This window comes from Pecten maximus, chromosome 17, assembly GCF_902652985.1.
Source record: "Pecten maximus chromosome 17, xPecMax1.1, whole genome shotgun sequence".
NCBI classification, from domain to species: Eukaryota; Metazoa; Mollusca; class Bivalvia; order Pectinida; family Pectinidae; genus Pecten; species Pecten maximus.
The window spans coordinates 19,025,502-19,038,899 of record NC_047031.1 but is presented as its reverse complement, the minus strand read 5'-3'; the positions used below and the strand labels follow the sequence as shown (position 1 = coordinate 19,038,899).

Genomic DNA, 13,398 nt, shown 5'->3' with positions numbered 1-13,398 from the left:
GGACGGACCTGGTGACCTATTTTGTTTTCAGACAAGTTATGACAAAGACTTTCCAGGCCTTTATTAACACCGACAGATCCGTCAAGAAAACAGTCGAACCGGTTTGTCTGCGTAAACGAACGGGCCTAGGTCAGTGGAATTTACGCACGTGCAAAGATTCTAAAATACACACTCTCTCTCTCTCTCTCTCTCTCTCTCTCTCTCAAATTTCTTATACTGTAGTTATGTTGTAAATTCATATTATGTACATAATGATTATTGGAAGAAATTTAAGCGTTTTGAAGTTGCGATAACTTGTGTCCTATTCCTGTTGTTATATTTAACAATAAAAATATGTTTAAATCAATAACGTTTGATGGCCCCGGATTGAAGTGCGTGATGAGTCTTACTAATAGGAATCCGGAAAAAGTTTACGTGGTCGGGCAGGTCACCCCCATACCTTTTCATATCAAAACGGGAATCGAACCCCGGCCGCCTAGGTGTAAGGCGAATGTGTTGCCATTGTGCCACCCAACCACCAATCCTAGTCACTATACTAATTATTCAGGTACATCATTATGTAAAGCAGTTAAACCTCACATGGAGCAGAATACTAAACAACAGCACACCAGGGAGGGGTACTGGACGGAGCTCAGAACTGGGAGTCGCGGTTTGACTTGGGACAAAGACTGATTTTTCAGAGGTCGTCCAAACCAACCTTCGTCCAGATATGCTACTTTGGTCACAGCAGGGAAAGAAAATGATAATAATTGAGCCGACTGTCACCTGGGAGGAGCGATATCAAGAGGCATATGAACGGGAAAGAGCGAAGTACGCCAGCCTTGCTGATGACGTGAGAGTGAAGGGATAGAGGATTCCAGTAGAGATGGGGTACAGGGGATTCCCTGCACAGTCCATGTGGAGGATGTTTGCAGCATTAGGCATCCGGCGCAAAGACCGTAATACATATGTACTACGACAGGCATCAAGAGAAGAGAAGTCGTCCAGCTGGCATTGGTGGAGAAGGGAGGACAAGAACTGGAAGCCATCCATCGTCGGGCAGTGATTTGGCCAATCACTGTCGACTCGCCACCTTAAGGACGTTCCAGGATGGGAGTCGAAACGACAGTAATAGGTGGTCAATGGATTTCGCAGTCAGACAAATGTATTAAGGTAAAAAAAAAAAGTAAAATTAAATATTGTATATAAACGTGACTTTTTGTGTTTATGTGGAGACATTGAAACATACCCAGAACACTTTCAAATACTGAAATAGCTATATCATCAAATCCTCAAAAAGACATGATCAGTATCGTTCACTTCAATGTTCAAAGTATTCTATCAAAAATAGACACTCTTTTGGAAGATCAATTCCCATGATATTCAAGCTTTTACTGAAAAATCCTTCCACAGAAACATCACAAGATCTGATACTAGATGGATACTCATGAACATTTTGTACAGGGGCTGCGGTGGCCGAGTGGTTAAGGTGTCCCGTCACTTTATCACTAGCCCTCCGCCTCTGGGTTGCGAGTACGAATCATACGTGGGGCTGTTGTTAATAGGACGTTAAACAAAAACAAACCAAACCCTTTTGTAGCAGATAATGTCGTTTTTATAGGGAGGCGGTGTTGTTGATTATGGCCGTAGCAATCATCATTTAGCTAAAAGACGTTCAGATGTAGAATTACTATATAGACTATATATGGTTGTAGATTGAAATTTAAAATGTGCACTTAATATTTTGGAACGTCTTATAGAGGGCCTAATTGATAAGCGCGGGAATCGGTAACATAATCATGACGTCGTCTCCATAATTAATTGTGACGTTACGAAACGTCAACTAGACGGCGTCATTTAGAAAGCACTGATCGACGCAATTTTTCCGTTTTCTCCTGTCACCCGCTGATCTCTGCCTAATGTCTGTACGAAAAGTGAATGCCGAGTGAGTATTTTGTTAAGGCTGCACATTTAACTTCTCCACGAGAAAGGCTAACAACAAATGGCTGAAGCGTACAGCTCATATAGAACATTCGACCACTTCACTACTATATCTGTGTCAATACACACGATGTGCTTGACAACTATACATGTAGTTAATCCGAGACGTAAATTGTGGACTGTTAAAGATATTTAAAAAAAAAAATGCCTAGTTGTTTCTTTTAATTTTGTTAACCAATACTGGTGTATTTACGCAGATTCCCTGGATTTATATTATCTTAGCAACCACAGCTGATGTTTAGTTAACAACGTCGCCACATATCCTAACTTTTATTTTCTTCCTACGGTATTTCAACGATTTGTTTGATATAAATATATGCATTGGACGATGCTTTTATTGCATTTACAATGGTATGAACGCATTGGGATACAGATATATTCTATATTATATATCTTATGTATTGCGTTTAATACCATCGTAAACGCAATAAAAACACTGCTCAATCTCTATATCACGCGTAAGCGCCATATAGAATACATGTATTTATATATATATATCCAATTGCGTTAATACCACTGTAAACGCAATAAAAAAAACAACGTTCAGTCCATATTAAAAAATAAGCTGGTACCTGGCCCCGTTTTCTTCAACGTTGCTTACTTAGGAAAATCCTTAGCTTAGATGTCCCCTTAAATAAAACAATGCTTTCCTATGTAAAGGAATATTGACGAAACTGGTCCCTCGTACTGTGACGAGAATCTAATCGGTTTATAAATAATGTCTTCTAAATCATTAAGAAAAATAAAAAATATTGACTGGCAAAATACGTTCAGAAAACGTACAAACATATCGGATACCGGTGTACCTAATGAGTGACCAGGGACATTTTGCACGCCCAGGAATTCGTTATTGAAGATTTTTTTGATTATTTTTTCTGTAACATACTTATGAGACCATTATATAACACCATGCAAAATTTCACTTCGATCTTAAATGATTGTATAATACAGAAATGCACCTCTGAAGTTGCAGTGCAGCGTGCACTCGGGTGTCGGGGGACATTTTGCACGCCCAGGAATTCGTTAATGAAGATTTTTTGATAATTTTTTCTGTAACATATTAATGACATCATTATCTAACACCATGCAAAATTTCACTTCGATCAAATGATTTTATAATACGGAAATGCACCACTGAAGGTGCATTATAGCGTGCATTTGAGTGTCCAGGGCGTATTTTACACGCCCAGGAAGCCGTTAATGAAGATTTTTTTTATATTTGTTTCTGTAACATACAGATTTTACCTTTATCTAACATCATGCAAAATGTCACTTCGGTCAGACGAGTGCATAATACTAAATTTTACCATTAAATCTCACGAACGTTCGAATTCGTGGAGTGTAACGTAATCAGAAGCCTTGGCTAGCAAAGATGAGCTTGTATCAGAATAACATTGGTTTCAATAATGTTTTCATTAAAACAATTGATACGGTGCATACGACATGTAGAAATTTAAATGCTAATTTGGAATTGAGTATACAGTCCTCCACTTTATTATCTAAGGTTTACATACATAAACAAAAATAATTATAGAACAAAACTTAAAAAAAAAAAACCTCACAAAGTCCTCGACACGAGACCATGATCCTGTTGTCGTAATAGGTCGCATTTTCAGTATCTTGCGCGTTAACTATGAACACATTTTTCATTTCCTGTTACTTCCGGTGCAGACGGTTTTCGTTTCTAAGTTTACTTCCTGGAATATCGTGTCAACAAACATTACAGTAAGTTTTATTTTCCCTTCCGAACATTAATATCAGCTTATATTTCATCCTTGTTATACCCGTTCAAGCATTGGTAAGTTGTCTGTAAAAGTTCTTGAATGCACAGGCTATTGAGGAAGGGAGGTGTTCGCCATCGTCGCAGGCGTTCGTCTGAGGACATTATTTTTACCCTCGATTTATTTATTGTTGTCTTTTGTTGTCTGTTATGTCATGAACATTAATTTTACTGTATTGTTTGACAAGGGAAGAGAGAGTTTTTAGGTAACTTGTGGTAATTATGGAGTCTATATTACATGTTTAGTTATTTATCTATCACAGCGAACATGATTTAATACCTATAATATATAATATTAATAAAGCATCACTTAAAACTTAAAACATTTAAAACTGGAAAAGGGAATTTTTAAACCTATAATAAAAAAATTATTATAGTATTCACCATTATATAAAAACTCAGAACAGTACACGTACATGTATACAAAAAAAATGTAGACTGATATATTAATTAATTCACCACAATTGATCACATCCGATTTTGCTGCGGGTGCTGAGTATTTCAATATAATGAAATGACCTGTAAATCCTTGTCACAAAGACAGATATTTTCTGAAATTTTATTGACAATGTCGTAAATTGTCATTCCACTTGGCACACATCATAAACTTTAATGGATAAGTTTTAAAAAAAAAAGTCTAAAAAAGTTTAAAATGTTAATGCCGCTTTGAAAGACAATTATATTTATGTCTCAATAATTCCTCATACCTCAGGCCTGAATGTAGATCAATACAATATGTAACAGATAATGGCAGTTTCAGTTTTGACAAACTGTACTCGTACCCATATAAGAAAACTCCTTAGGATACATACACATATACATGTAATTGAAATATTCAACTTTCAGTTTCAGCCTATTTTATAGTTTCTTAACTAATTCTGTATTAACCTCAACCTCACCAGAGCTATTCTTACCAAAAACATCCTTACTAATACAAATCTGCAATATTTAAATGTATGCAAAATATTGTATTTCAACACTCCCAGTCTTGAGATTTTTTTTCTGATTTGAATATTTATCCTCAGTCGTTTTCATTAAAATTTTCCAGAATAAAGATAACTGAGTTGTGACAGGCAGTATAGATTATCAGTTAATAGTCCGTGATCTGATTTAACACAAGTCGTTGTCATAAAAATGTTCCAGATAAAGATGACTGAGTCAAGACAAGATGTAGACTGGCAGTGTGATCGCTCACTAGTACAGAGTCTGGACTACCTCTTTACAACTGGGACGGCCAGTGACGTCATATTCAGGATCGGAGACACAAAGATTAACGCCCACAAAGTGATTCTGATCAGCAGAAGTTCTGTATTCTACTCCATGTTACCGCACACTCACACTGACGTATGGGAGGTAGCAGTTACAGATGTATCACCAGATACGTTTAGATGTTTCCTTAGGTAATTAATGAACCAATTAGGTGTTAAGGCAGAAATCAGAGAAATGATAATCACTAAAATTGGATTTCAACTTCTTTAAAAAGTTCTAAATATAGAAAATAAATCAGATATCAATTACTTAACAGGGAATTCCTTTAATATTGAAAATTAAACATTAACTGTCTTATATGAGAATAATTAAGATTAGATTTAAGTTAATCAAATTGAATATTAATAAGTAAATATATGTATGTATTGCAGCTTCATTTAACTACTTTATCAATATCAATTGCTTTAAATATTAGTAAATTAAAGTTATTAAAATTAGATATCCATTTCCTTTAATAGCAGTCATTATAAATTGCAAAAATTAAATACCAATTATTTAAAAATTCAGTTAAAATAAATCACTAAAATTAAGTATTAGTTATTTCATATGTATGTACATTGTATTGATGTAAATTAATAAAAGGTACTACGTGTATCAAGTATCAGTTACAAGCATTTTTTTGAAATTATTGATAAAAATTCATTTATCAAAAAGTAAGTATGTATCAATTTACTGCCAACACCTCAGTAAAATTTGTATTGCTGACAAAGCTTAACAATTATCCTTAAAATTGAATATTAGAAACTTTCTTATTTTCTGAAATTTTACAGCAGTCTCTGCTTGTGAAAAAATGATGACTATTCCTGTTTTTTTTTTGTATCTATTTTTGTCTCCTTTTTGAAAGATATTAACTCTTAGCAAAGACATATGTCTTATTTAGGACTGTATATATTATATAAGCAGAATTTTATTTTAAAATTAAATGAATATTTATTTCTTTAAAGACAGATGTTATCACTAATTAGTATCAAAAGCAGTAACATATATATATACATTTACATGTATATGATTCTGTTTTCATAAAAAAAATATGTATAAATAATGTTTTATAGACACATTTGGTTCAGTAACAGATTTTTGTGTTTGCGCATGTTGCGAGATTAACAGTCAATGACATTTTATATATTGCTATGCAGACATTTTGAATGTATGGGATTGATTGAGTTATCAAAGCCATTTAATAGTTGAATTTTCAAGGGATATTTGATGTTTGTACATTTTACGAGAATTACAGTCAGTGACATTTTAGATTATGCATGGGATGGATTGAGTTTTAAATTCCATTTCATAGTTGAATTTTCAAGGAATGTTTTGTGTTTGTGTATTATATGACAATTTTCATTAATTTGTTTCAGATACATGTATACAGACATTATACTGTTAACAGTAGACCTGGCCACCTCTGTGTTACCTGTAGCTCGGCAGTATCACATGGACCACCTAGTAAAGAAGTGTACAGTGTATCTTCAGGACCAGACTTTACCTTTTGTATATATTGAAAAGACTTTCACACAGGGGGAGAAACCATTTAAAGTTGAGCAGTGTAAGTATTGCACGTACAACCAGCAGTTACCTCCCCTTAATTAATTAAGGCATATTATATCCCATATCAAAGTTTTTGATTTCTAGCACAAATGGTTTTGCTTAGATAGCTTACATGATATCCTTACTATTATTCAAAACATGGCTATAATTTCAACTTTCAATTTTATCTTGGATACCAACAATCATGTGGTTGAATGGGAAAATTCTAAAGTGATTTATCGAGAGGGCAACATTCTTAGACAGCAGGTGAAATAAGCTATCTGGATGTAAAAAGGGATGAGGGGGCCCATTGACATTCATACATCTATGACGAAGTTTTAAACAAAGTGTAGCCGAATCAAAAGTTAAAATACAGTCAACTAGACTGCTCAGTAGGGTAGCCTATTCAACTTCTTTGGAAGTGAAGCAACTTTGCTTGTACACTACCACCATAAGCTAACCTGTCAACGTCTATTACCATCTCATACACATGCTTTAGTGGTCATTCAAGTCTAAGGAAGATAACAGAGCTAATATTCAAAACATTACTAGTAATAACTCTATAAGTTTTGTCTAAGATAACCTTTTAGATATCTCAGATAAATTTGTAGTGCTATTCAATGACACTAACTCTGTTTTTTTCAGTAAATGACTGTGATGAATATACAGAAACAAATGAAATGAGGCAAATGGATAAAACTATCAAGATTTCAACTACAGAAAAACAAGAAAAGAAGAGGACAGAGTTAGTCTGTAACATGTGTGGACAAATATCTAAATTCAGAAAGAAATACCAAGCTCACATGGCTACACATCCCGACTACCATCCCCATCAGTGTAACGTATGTGAAAAAACCTTCTCAAGTACAGGCCACCTGAAGCGCCACCTCAAGATCCACACAGAGCAGAAACAGCACAAATGTGATATTTGTGGCAAACCTTTCCACGACCTTGATCGAATGAGGCGACACCGCCGTATCCACTCTGGTGAAAAGCCACACATGTGCGATATTTGCGGTAAAAAGTTCAGTGAGGCTGGTAACCTACGTAAACATTATATGATTCATACGAATGAGAAACCATTCATTTGTGAGAAATGTGGGAAATGTTATTCTGTACAGTATGAACTGAAACAACATCTGAAGGCTCATGCACGGGAGAAACCGTACAAATGTGACATCTGTCGAAAAGGGTTTGATCAGCCGGAATCTTTACTGAGTCATAGTATGGAACATATAGGGAAAAAACTGCACAAGTGTGATATCTGTGGGAAGTTTTACAGCAGAGAGTCAGCTCTGAAGGTTCACCGCAGAGTTCACACGGGGGAAAAACCATACAAGTGTTCAGAGTGCGGGAAAAGGTTTACAAATAGTGGCGATAAACAGAGACACCTAAAAATACATACAGGAGAGAAGCCACATATATGTGATATTTGTGGGAAAGGATTTAGTGATAAAAAGTACCTCAGGACTCATACAAGGACACATAAGTTAGTCGATACACCAGTAACTGGTCAGGGATAACTCCAGGGGGTCCATGAGGCCAATTAAAAAAAAGCTCACCAAAACTCATCAATTTCTTCAATTTTCTATTTTGGCCCATACGAATTATGAAATATTGTCAAAATGGCCCATGATTTTTTGGTGAAGGGTGAACTCTGACTGGTGTGTTTTCATACAAAGATATACAATTTGCAAGTCACTTGAGACACTGGTATCTGGTATGTAGGGTTTCATACAAGGGCATACAAGTCACTCGAGACACCAGTTATGTACTGGTATGTAGGGTTTCATACAAAGACACAAAAGTCTCTCCCTCCAGACACCAGTAACTGGTGTATAGGGTTTCATACAAGTCACTCGAGACACTGGTAACTGGTGTATAGGGTTTCATACAAGTCACTCGAGACACTGGTAACTGGTGTATAGGGTTTCGTACAAGGACACACAAGTCACTCGAGACACGATGCAATTACTGGTATGTAGGGTTTCATACAAGGACATACAAGTCACTCGAGACACCAGTCACTGGTGTGTAGGGTTTCATACAAGGACATACAAGTCACTCGAGACATCAGTCACTGGTATGTAGGGTTTCAAACAAGGACACATAAGTCACTCGAGACAACAGTAACTGGTATGTAGGGTTTCATACAAGGACGTATAAGTCACTCGAGACACCAGTAATTGGTGTGTAGGGTTTCATACAAGGACATAAAGTCACTCAAAACACCAGTCAGTGGTGTGTAGGGTTTCAAACAAGGACATACATGTCACTCGGGACACCAGTAACTGGTGTATTGGGTTTCATACAAGGACATACAAGTCACTTGAGACACCAGTAACTGGTGTGTAGGGTTTCATACAAGGACACACATGTCACACGAGACACCAGTAACTGGTGTGTAGGGTTTCATACAAGGACACACATGTCACTCGAGACACCAGTAACTGGTGTGTAGGGTTTCATACAAGGACACACAAATCACTCTGGACACTGGGAACTGGTGTGTAGGTTTTCATACAAGGACACTCGAGTTACTCTAGACAGCAGTTACTGCTGTGTAGATATTCACTATTGAGTAATTACCTACCCAGGTAAATAAGCCATTTTCACATTTGATTCACCTTTACTTCACTCTTACACCATGTACCAGTATTAAAGCTAGAAGTGTTTTATCATATTGGAAATAATCATTGTGATATAGATTCTGCTAGTTATATCTAAACTGTTACTGTTTGATATTGTTATAATGTTTAAGAGTAATAAAGAGTTATTGTATTATATTCAAAGATGAATCATAATGTTGTTGATGGTTAACAATAGAGCAAGACGTCCAATGGTCCTGTATTACCCACCTCCACATTAAATCGATGATAATTTTGTTGACAAGTAAAAACAGATTAAGAGGTCCAATGGTCCTGTTTTACCCACCTAGCCCTGGTATAATGAAACAGTTTTAAGCCTAAGACAAAATTTGCACTTAAATTTTAAGACTTTACTCCGCTTAGACTGCAATCATAAGTTGGTCATGGAACGTGCTAAGCATAATCTTTAACATTACAAACTATTGTTTATGGATAAAATGTCCAATTTCTCTCTTAAGTTGAGCACATAAGTGTAGTGTTGGCCATATTTAAGACAAAATTCAGACTTAAGGCTACCTTATTGCAGTGTTAGCATTTAAGCCAGAAGATTAGACTTAAGTTTTATTTCATGATCCCCAATTTAAGTCTGTTTCAATACTTAAGTCTAAAATCTTAATTTTAAATCCAAACTTAGACTTAATTAAGACTATTTCAATCATAATGTTGTTGATGGTTAACAATAAAGTAAGAGGTCAATTGGTCCTGTCTTACCCACTCGGACATTAAATCAGTCATAATGTTGTTGATGGTTAACAATAAAGTAAGAGGTCAATTGGTCCTGTATTACTCACATGGACATTAAATAAATCATTTTGGTTTGGTTTTATTTTGTTTAACGTCCTATTAACAGCCAGGGTCATTTCATGAGGTGCCAGGTTTTGGAGGTGGAGGAAAGAGAAAAACCACTGGCCTATGGTCAGTACCTGGCAACTACCCTACTCGCAACCCAGAGGTAGAGGGCTAGTGATAAAGTGTCGGGACACCTTAACCACTTGGCCACTGCGGCCCCTCAAAAATAAATCATCAGAAATGTTCTAATTGTAGGGATTTTATGGACCGTGAGTCGGGAATTCATACCAAGAACAGGCATGCATACATCTCCTTATGAGTAACTAGATTTATATATCAAATACATGTATACTGTGATATCAAACATCTCAACATAAGATTTTTTCACATTAAGTAAGAATATGGTTTTGAATTAGAGATATTAGCCTAAATGTCACCTCTGTTCTTGGAGCATGACTATATATATATATATACTCTAAACAAGATACGGTAATCCTAGTAGGATCAGTGTATGGATGACTACATCTCAAGGAGAGAGTTTGAATCATGGAGCTTTTCCTAGACATACCTGTATGTGCTGCAGTTGTGTTTTTTACACGCAAAGGCTTTTTGAAAGAATTGGCAAAGTTTTCTCTTTTGAGCCACTATCTCAACCAGCTCTCAGCCTCTAAAGCATTAATAAAACAAAATAAACCTACATACGGTCATGTTCTCTGTGGTGTATAACCACTCAATCAGATCTAACCAAGGTCATGTATCATAGCTATAGGTTTGACCTGTACTCGCAACAGTTTAACTTCTGGTAATCAGACCTAACCAAGGTCATGTATCATAGCTATAGATTTGACCTGTACTCTCAACAGTTTAACCTCTAGTAATCAGACCTAACCAAGGTCATGTATCATAGCTATAGATTTGACCTGTACTCTCAACAGTTTAACCTCTAGTAATCAGACCTAACCAAGGTCATGTATCATAGCTATAGGTTTGACCTGTACTCTCAACAGTTTAACCTCTAGTAATCAGACCTACCCAAGTTCATGCATTAATGGTGTCAACTCTACAAATTAGACCTACCCAAGGTCATGGTCTGAGTGGTGTGACCTGTATGAGTCGGACCTACTTGGGGTTATGTTCTTAATTGTGTAACCTCTACGAGTCGGACCTACCCAAGGTCATGTCCTAATGGTTTGACCTCTATGAAACATATCCACCAAATGTCATGTACTTAGTGGTGTGTAATCTCTACAAATCTGACCTACCCAAAATCATGTTCTCAGTGGCGTATTAAACCTCTTCAAATCAAACATACCCAAGGTAATTTGACCTCTATCAATCAGATCTACCTAATGTCATGTCATCAATGGCCTGACCTCTACAAATAAGACCTATGCAAGGTCACATTCTTAATGGTGTTGATTTAAACATATTTTATTTGTATCAATATATGTAAGAGGATTGGGCACAAGTTTTCAAACTTATATGATGCCCTTTCCTCAATAGTCTGACCTTGATGAGTCAGACATTCAGACCTACTCAAGGTCATGTTCTCAATGACATAACCTCTTTGAATCGACCTATCCAAGGTCATAGTCTCAATGGTATGGCCTTTATGAATCAGACCTACTCAATGTCATGTTTTCGATGTTGTAACCTTTACGAAACAGACCTAACAAGGTCATGTTGTCAACGGTATGACCTCTTCGAATTAAACATACTCAAGGTCATGGTCTCAATAGTGTGACCTCTACGAATCAGACTTCCTTCACTTCATATTCTATTTTAATGTGTAACCTTTACAAAACAACTACCAAGGTCATGTTCTTAATGGTTCGACCTATACGAATCGGACCTACCCAAGGTCATGTCCTCAATGGTGTGACCTCTACGAAAATGACCTATATTTAATGGCGTGTTCTCAATGACGTGCCCTCTACGAATCAGACATATCCAAGGCCATGTTCTCAGTCCTATGACCTCTACGAATCAAACCTACCCAAGGTCATGTTCTCAATGGTGTGACCTCTACGAAAATGACCTATATTTAATGGCGTGTTCTCAATGGCGTGCCCTCTACGAATCAGACATACCCAAGGTTATGTTCTCAGTGGTGTGACCTCTACGAATCAAACCTACCCATGGTCAAATTATCGGACCTTAATTACATTTCAATTCATATGATATTTTATGACACGAATCTTTTTAGTTTTTGTGAGCCTTCCAATTTGTGATTAAGAGGTAAACATTGGATACGAGTTTTATTAAATGGCACATGAAATGAAAAGAACTTTTTTTTTAAACAACTGTTTAACCTTTAAAATGTGGACAGCAAATTAAATCAAACGGAGACAGGCATTTTGTTGCGCCATGTACAATTGATGACGTCACGTCACTCTCTGTGTTATAGGCGTTACAAACGATTTCTGACTGACGCAACCAATGAAAAACGTCCCGGGTTAGTGCTTGTGACATATAAATGCAAAATTATTTCAATGGATAATGGATCGAATCTAAAATAATAAATCATTTATAAATTTCATAGACTACATACATGTATATCGTATCGTCATATTGCTGTTTTGTCCAACCGTCTATAACATTCTTGTTTCCCGCAAATGGATCATATCCATGAGAGTAATCTATGTTTCTGCAGTAGGCGACGTTTTCTTTTTATCTACGGGTTCCGTACGATATATTTCCTGATAAAAGAATTAAACATATTTTCTTATATAAAAATGTTGTGATAGACAAAGAATATTCTTTCTTTTTTTTAATTCAAAAGCATTTTATATAAAATAGTTTCAAAACTATAAATTAAAAAAAAAAAAAGAGAGGCACCGATATTTTATATCCATTGAGAACAGACCAATTATCTCCAACTAAGTCCTCTACATGTATAAAACTTAAATTCATCAGATACGCCAAGATGTTATATACTTTTCTCAATTTGGTTACAAGAGATATCTTGATATTGCTAATTAAAAAAAAATATTCAAAAAAATTAACAAGGTTTCGGGTATCTTCTCATAGATTGAATATATTCCCATACCTCCGGAAATGCATTATTGTATTTTTTGTACTCAAATTGAAAACGAATATCATTTTCTTATGGAATGTCTCTTTTACTCAGAAATTAGGTCAAATATTTTGTGTTGGAAATATTATGTTAGAGCTATTTTGTCTTAATGTATAGATGTTGTGTCATGACCCTAGTAATGACCCTGGCTGTTAATAGGACGTTAAACAAAAATAAACCAAACCAAATGTCATCAGAGAACTGTACCGTCATTCAAAACCTGGCTAGGTATGTTTTACAATGCAAATGAATTAAGAAATTGAATACTGTTTAACTAAGAGACATGTGAAATTACGTTGACCAGTTTATTATCCTTCGCTTACTTTATGGCA

At 35.8% G+C, this 13,398-nt stretch overlaps 1 protein-coding gene across 2 annotated transcripts; it reads left to right on the top strand.

Moving 5' to 3' along the window:
- Positions 1 to 3,641: 3,641 nt before the first annotated feature.
- On the top strand, positions 3,642 to 9,894 carry LOC117315702 (zinc finger protein 664-like). 2 transcript variants are annotated; one of them, XR_004529746.1, is made up of 5 exons: positions 3,642 to 3,705; positions 4,904 to 5,160; positions 6,385 to 6,572; positions 7,199 to 8,407; positions 8,452 to 9,894. XR_004529746.1 is itself a non-coding variant. In XM_033870026.1 (4 exons), exons 2-4 carry the CDS (start codon positions 4,910 to 4,912, stop codon positions 8,074 to 8,076), a joined length of 1,317 nt encoding a protein of 438 aa, XP_033725917.1. In that variant the 5' UTR covers positions 3,642 to 3,705; positions 4,904 to 4,909; the 3' UTR covers positions 8,077 to 9,894. The 2 variants fall into 2 exon arrangements, 1 of the variants encoding a protein (XP_033725917.1); XM_033870026.1 differs by having other exon boundaries at positions 7,199 to 9,894.
- Positions 9,895 to 13,398: the final 3,504 nt, after the last annotated feature.

What these genes read in the sequence shown, in the direction of transcription:
- LOC117315702 (XM_033870026.1), top strand. Translation starts at nt 4,910, where the DNA reads ATGACTGAGTCAAGACAAGATGTAGACTGGCAGTGTGATCGCTCACTA. An exon ending in ACGTTTAGATGTTTCCTTAG is followed by an intron (nt 5,161 to 6,384) that starts GTAATTAATGAA and finishes AATTTGTTTCAG; the next exon opens with ATACATGTATACAGACATTA. An exon ending in ACCATTTAAAGTTGAGCAGT is followed by an intron (nt 6,573 to 7,198) that starts GTAAGTATTGCA and finishes TGTTTTTTTCAG; the next exon opens with TAAATGACTGTGATGAATAT.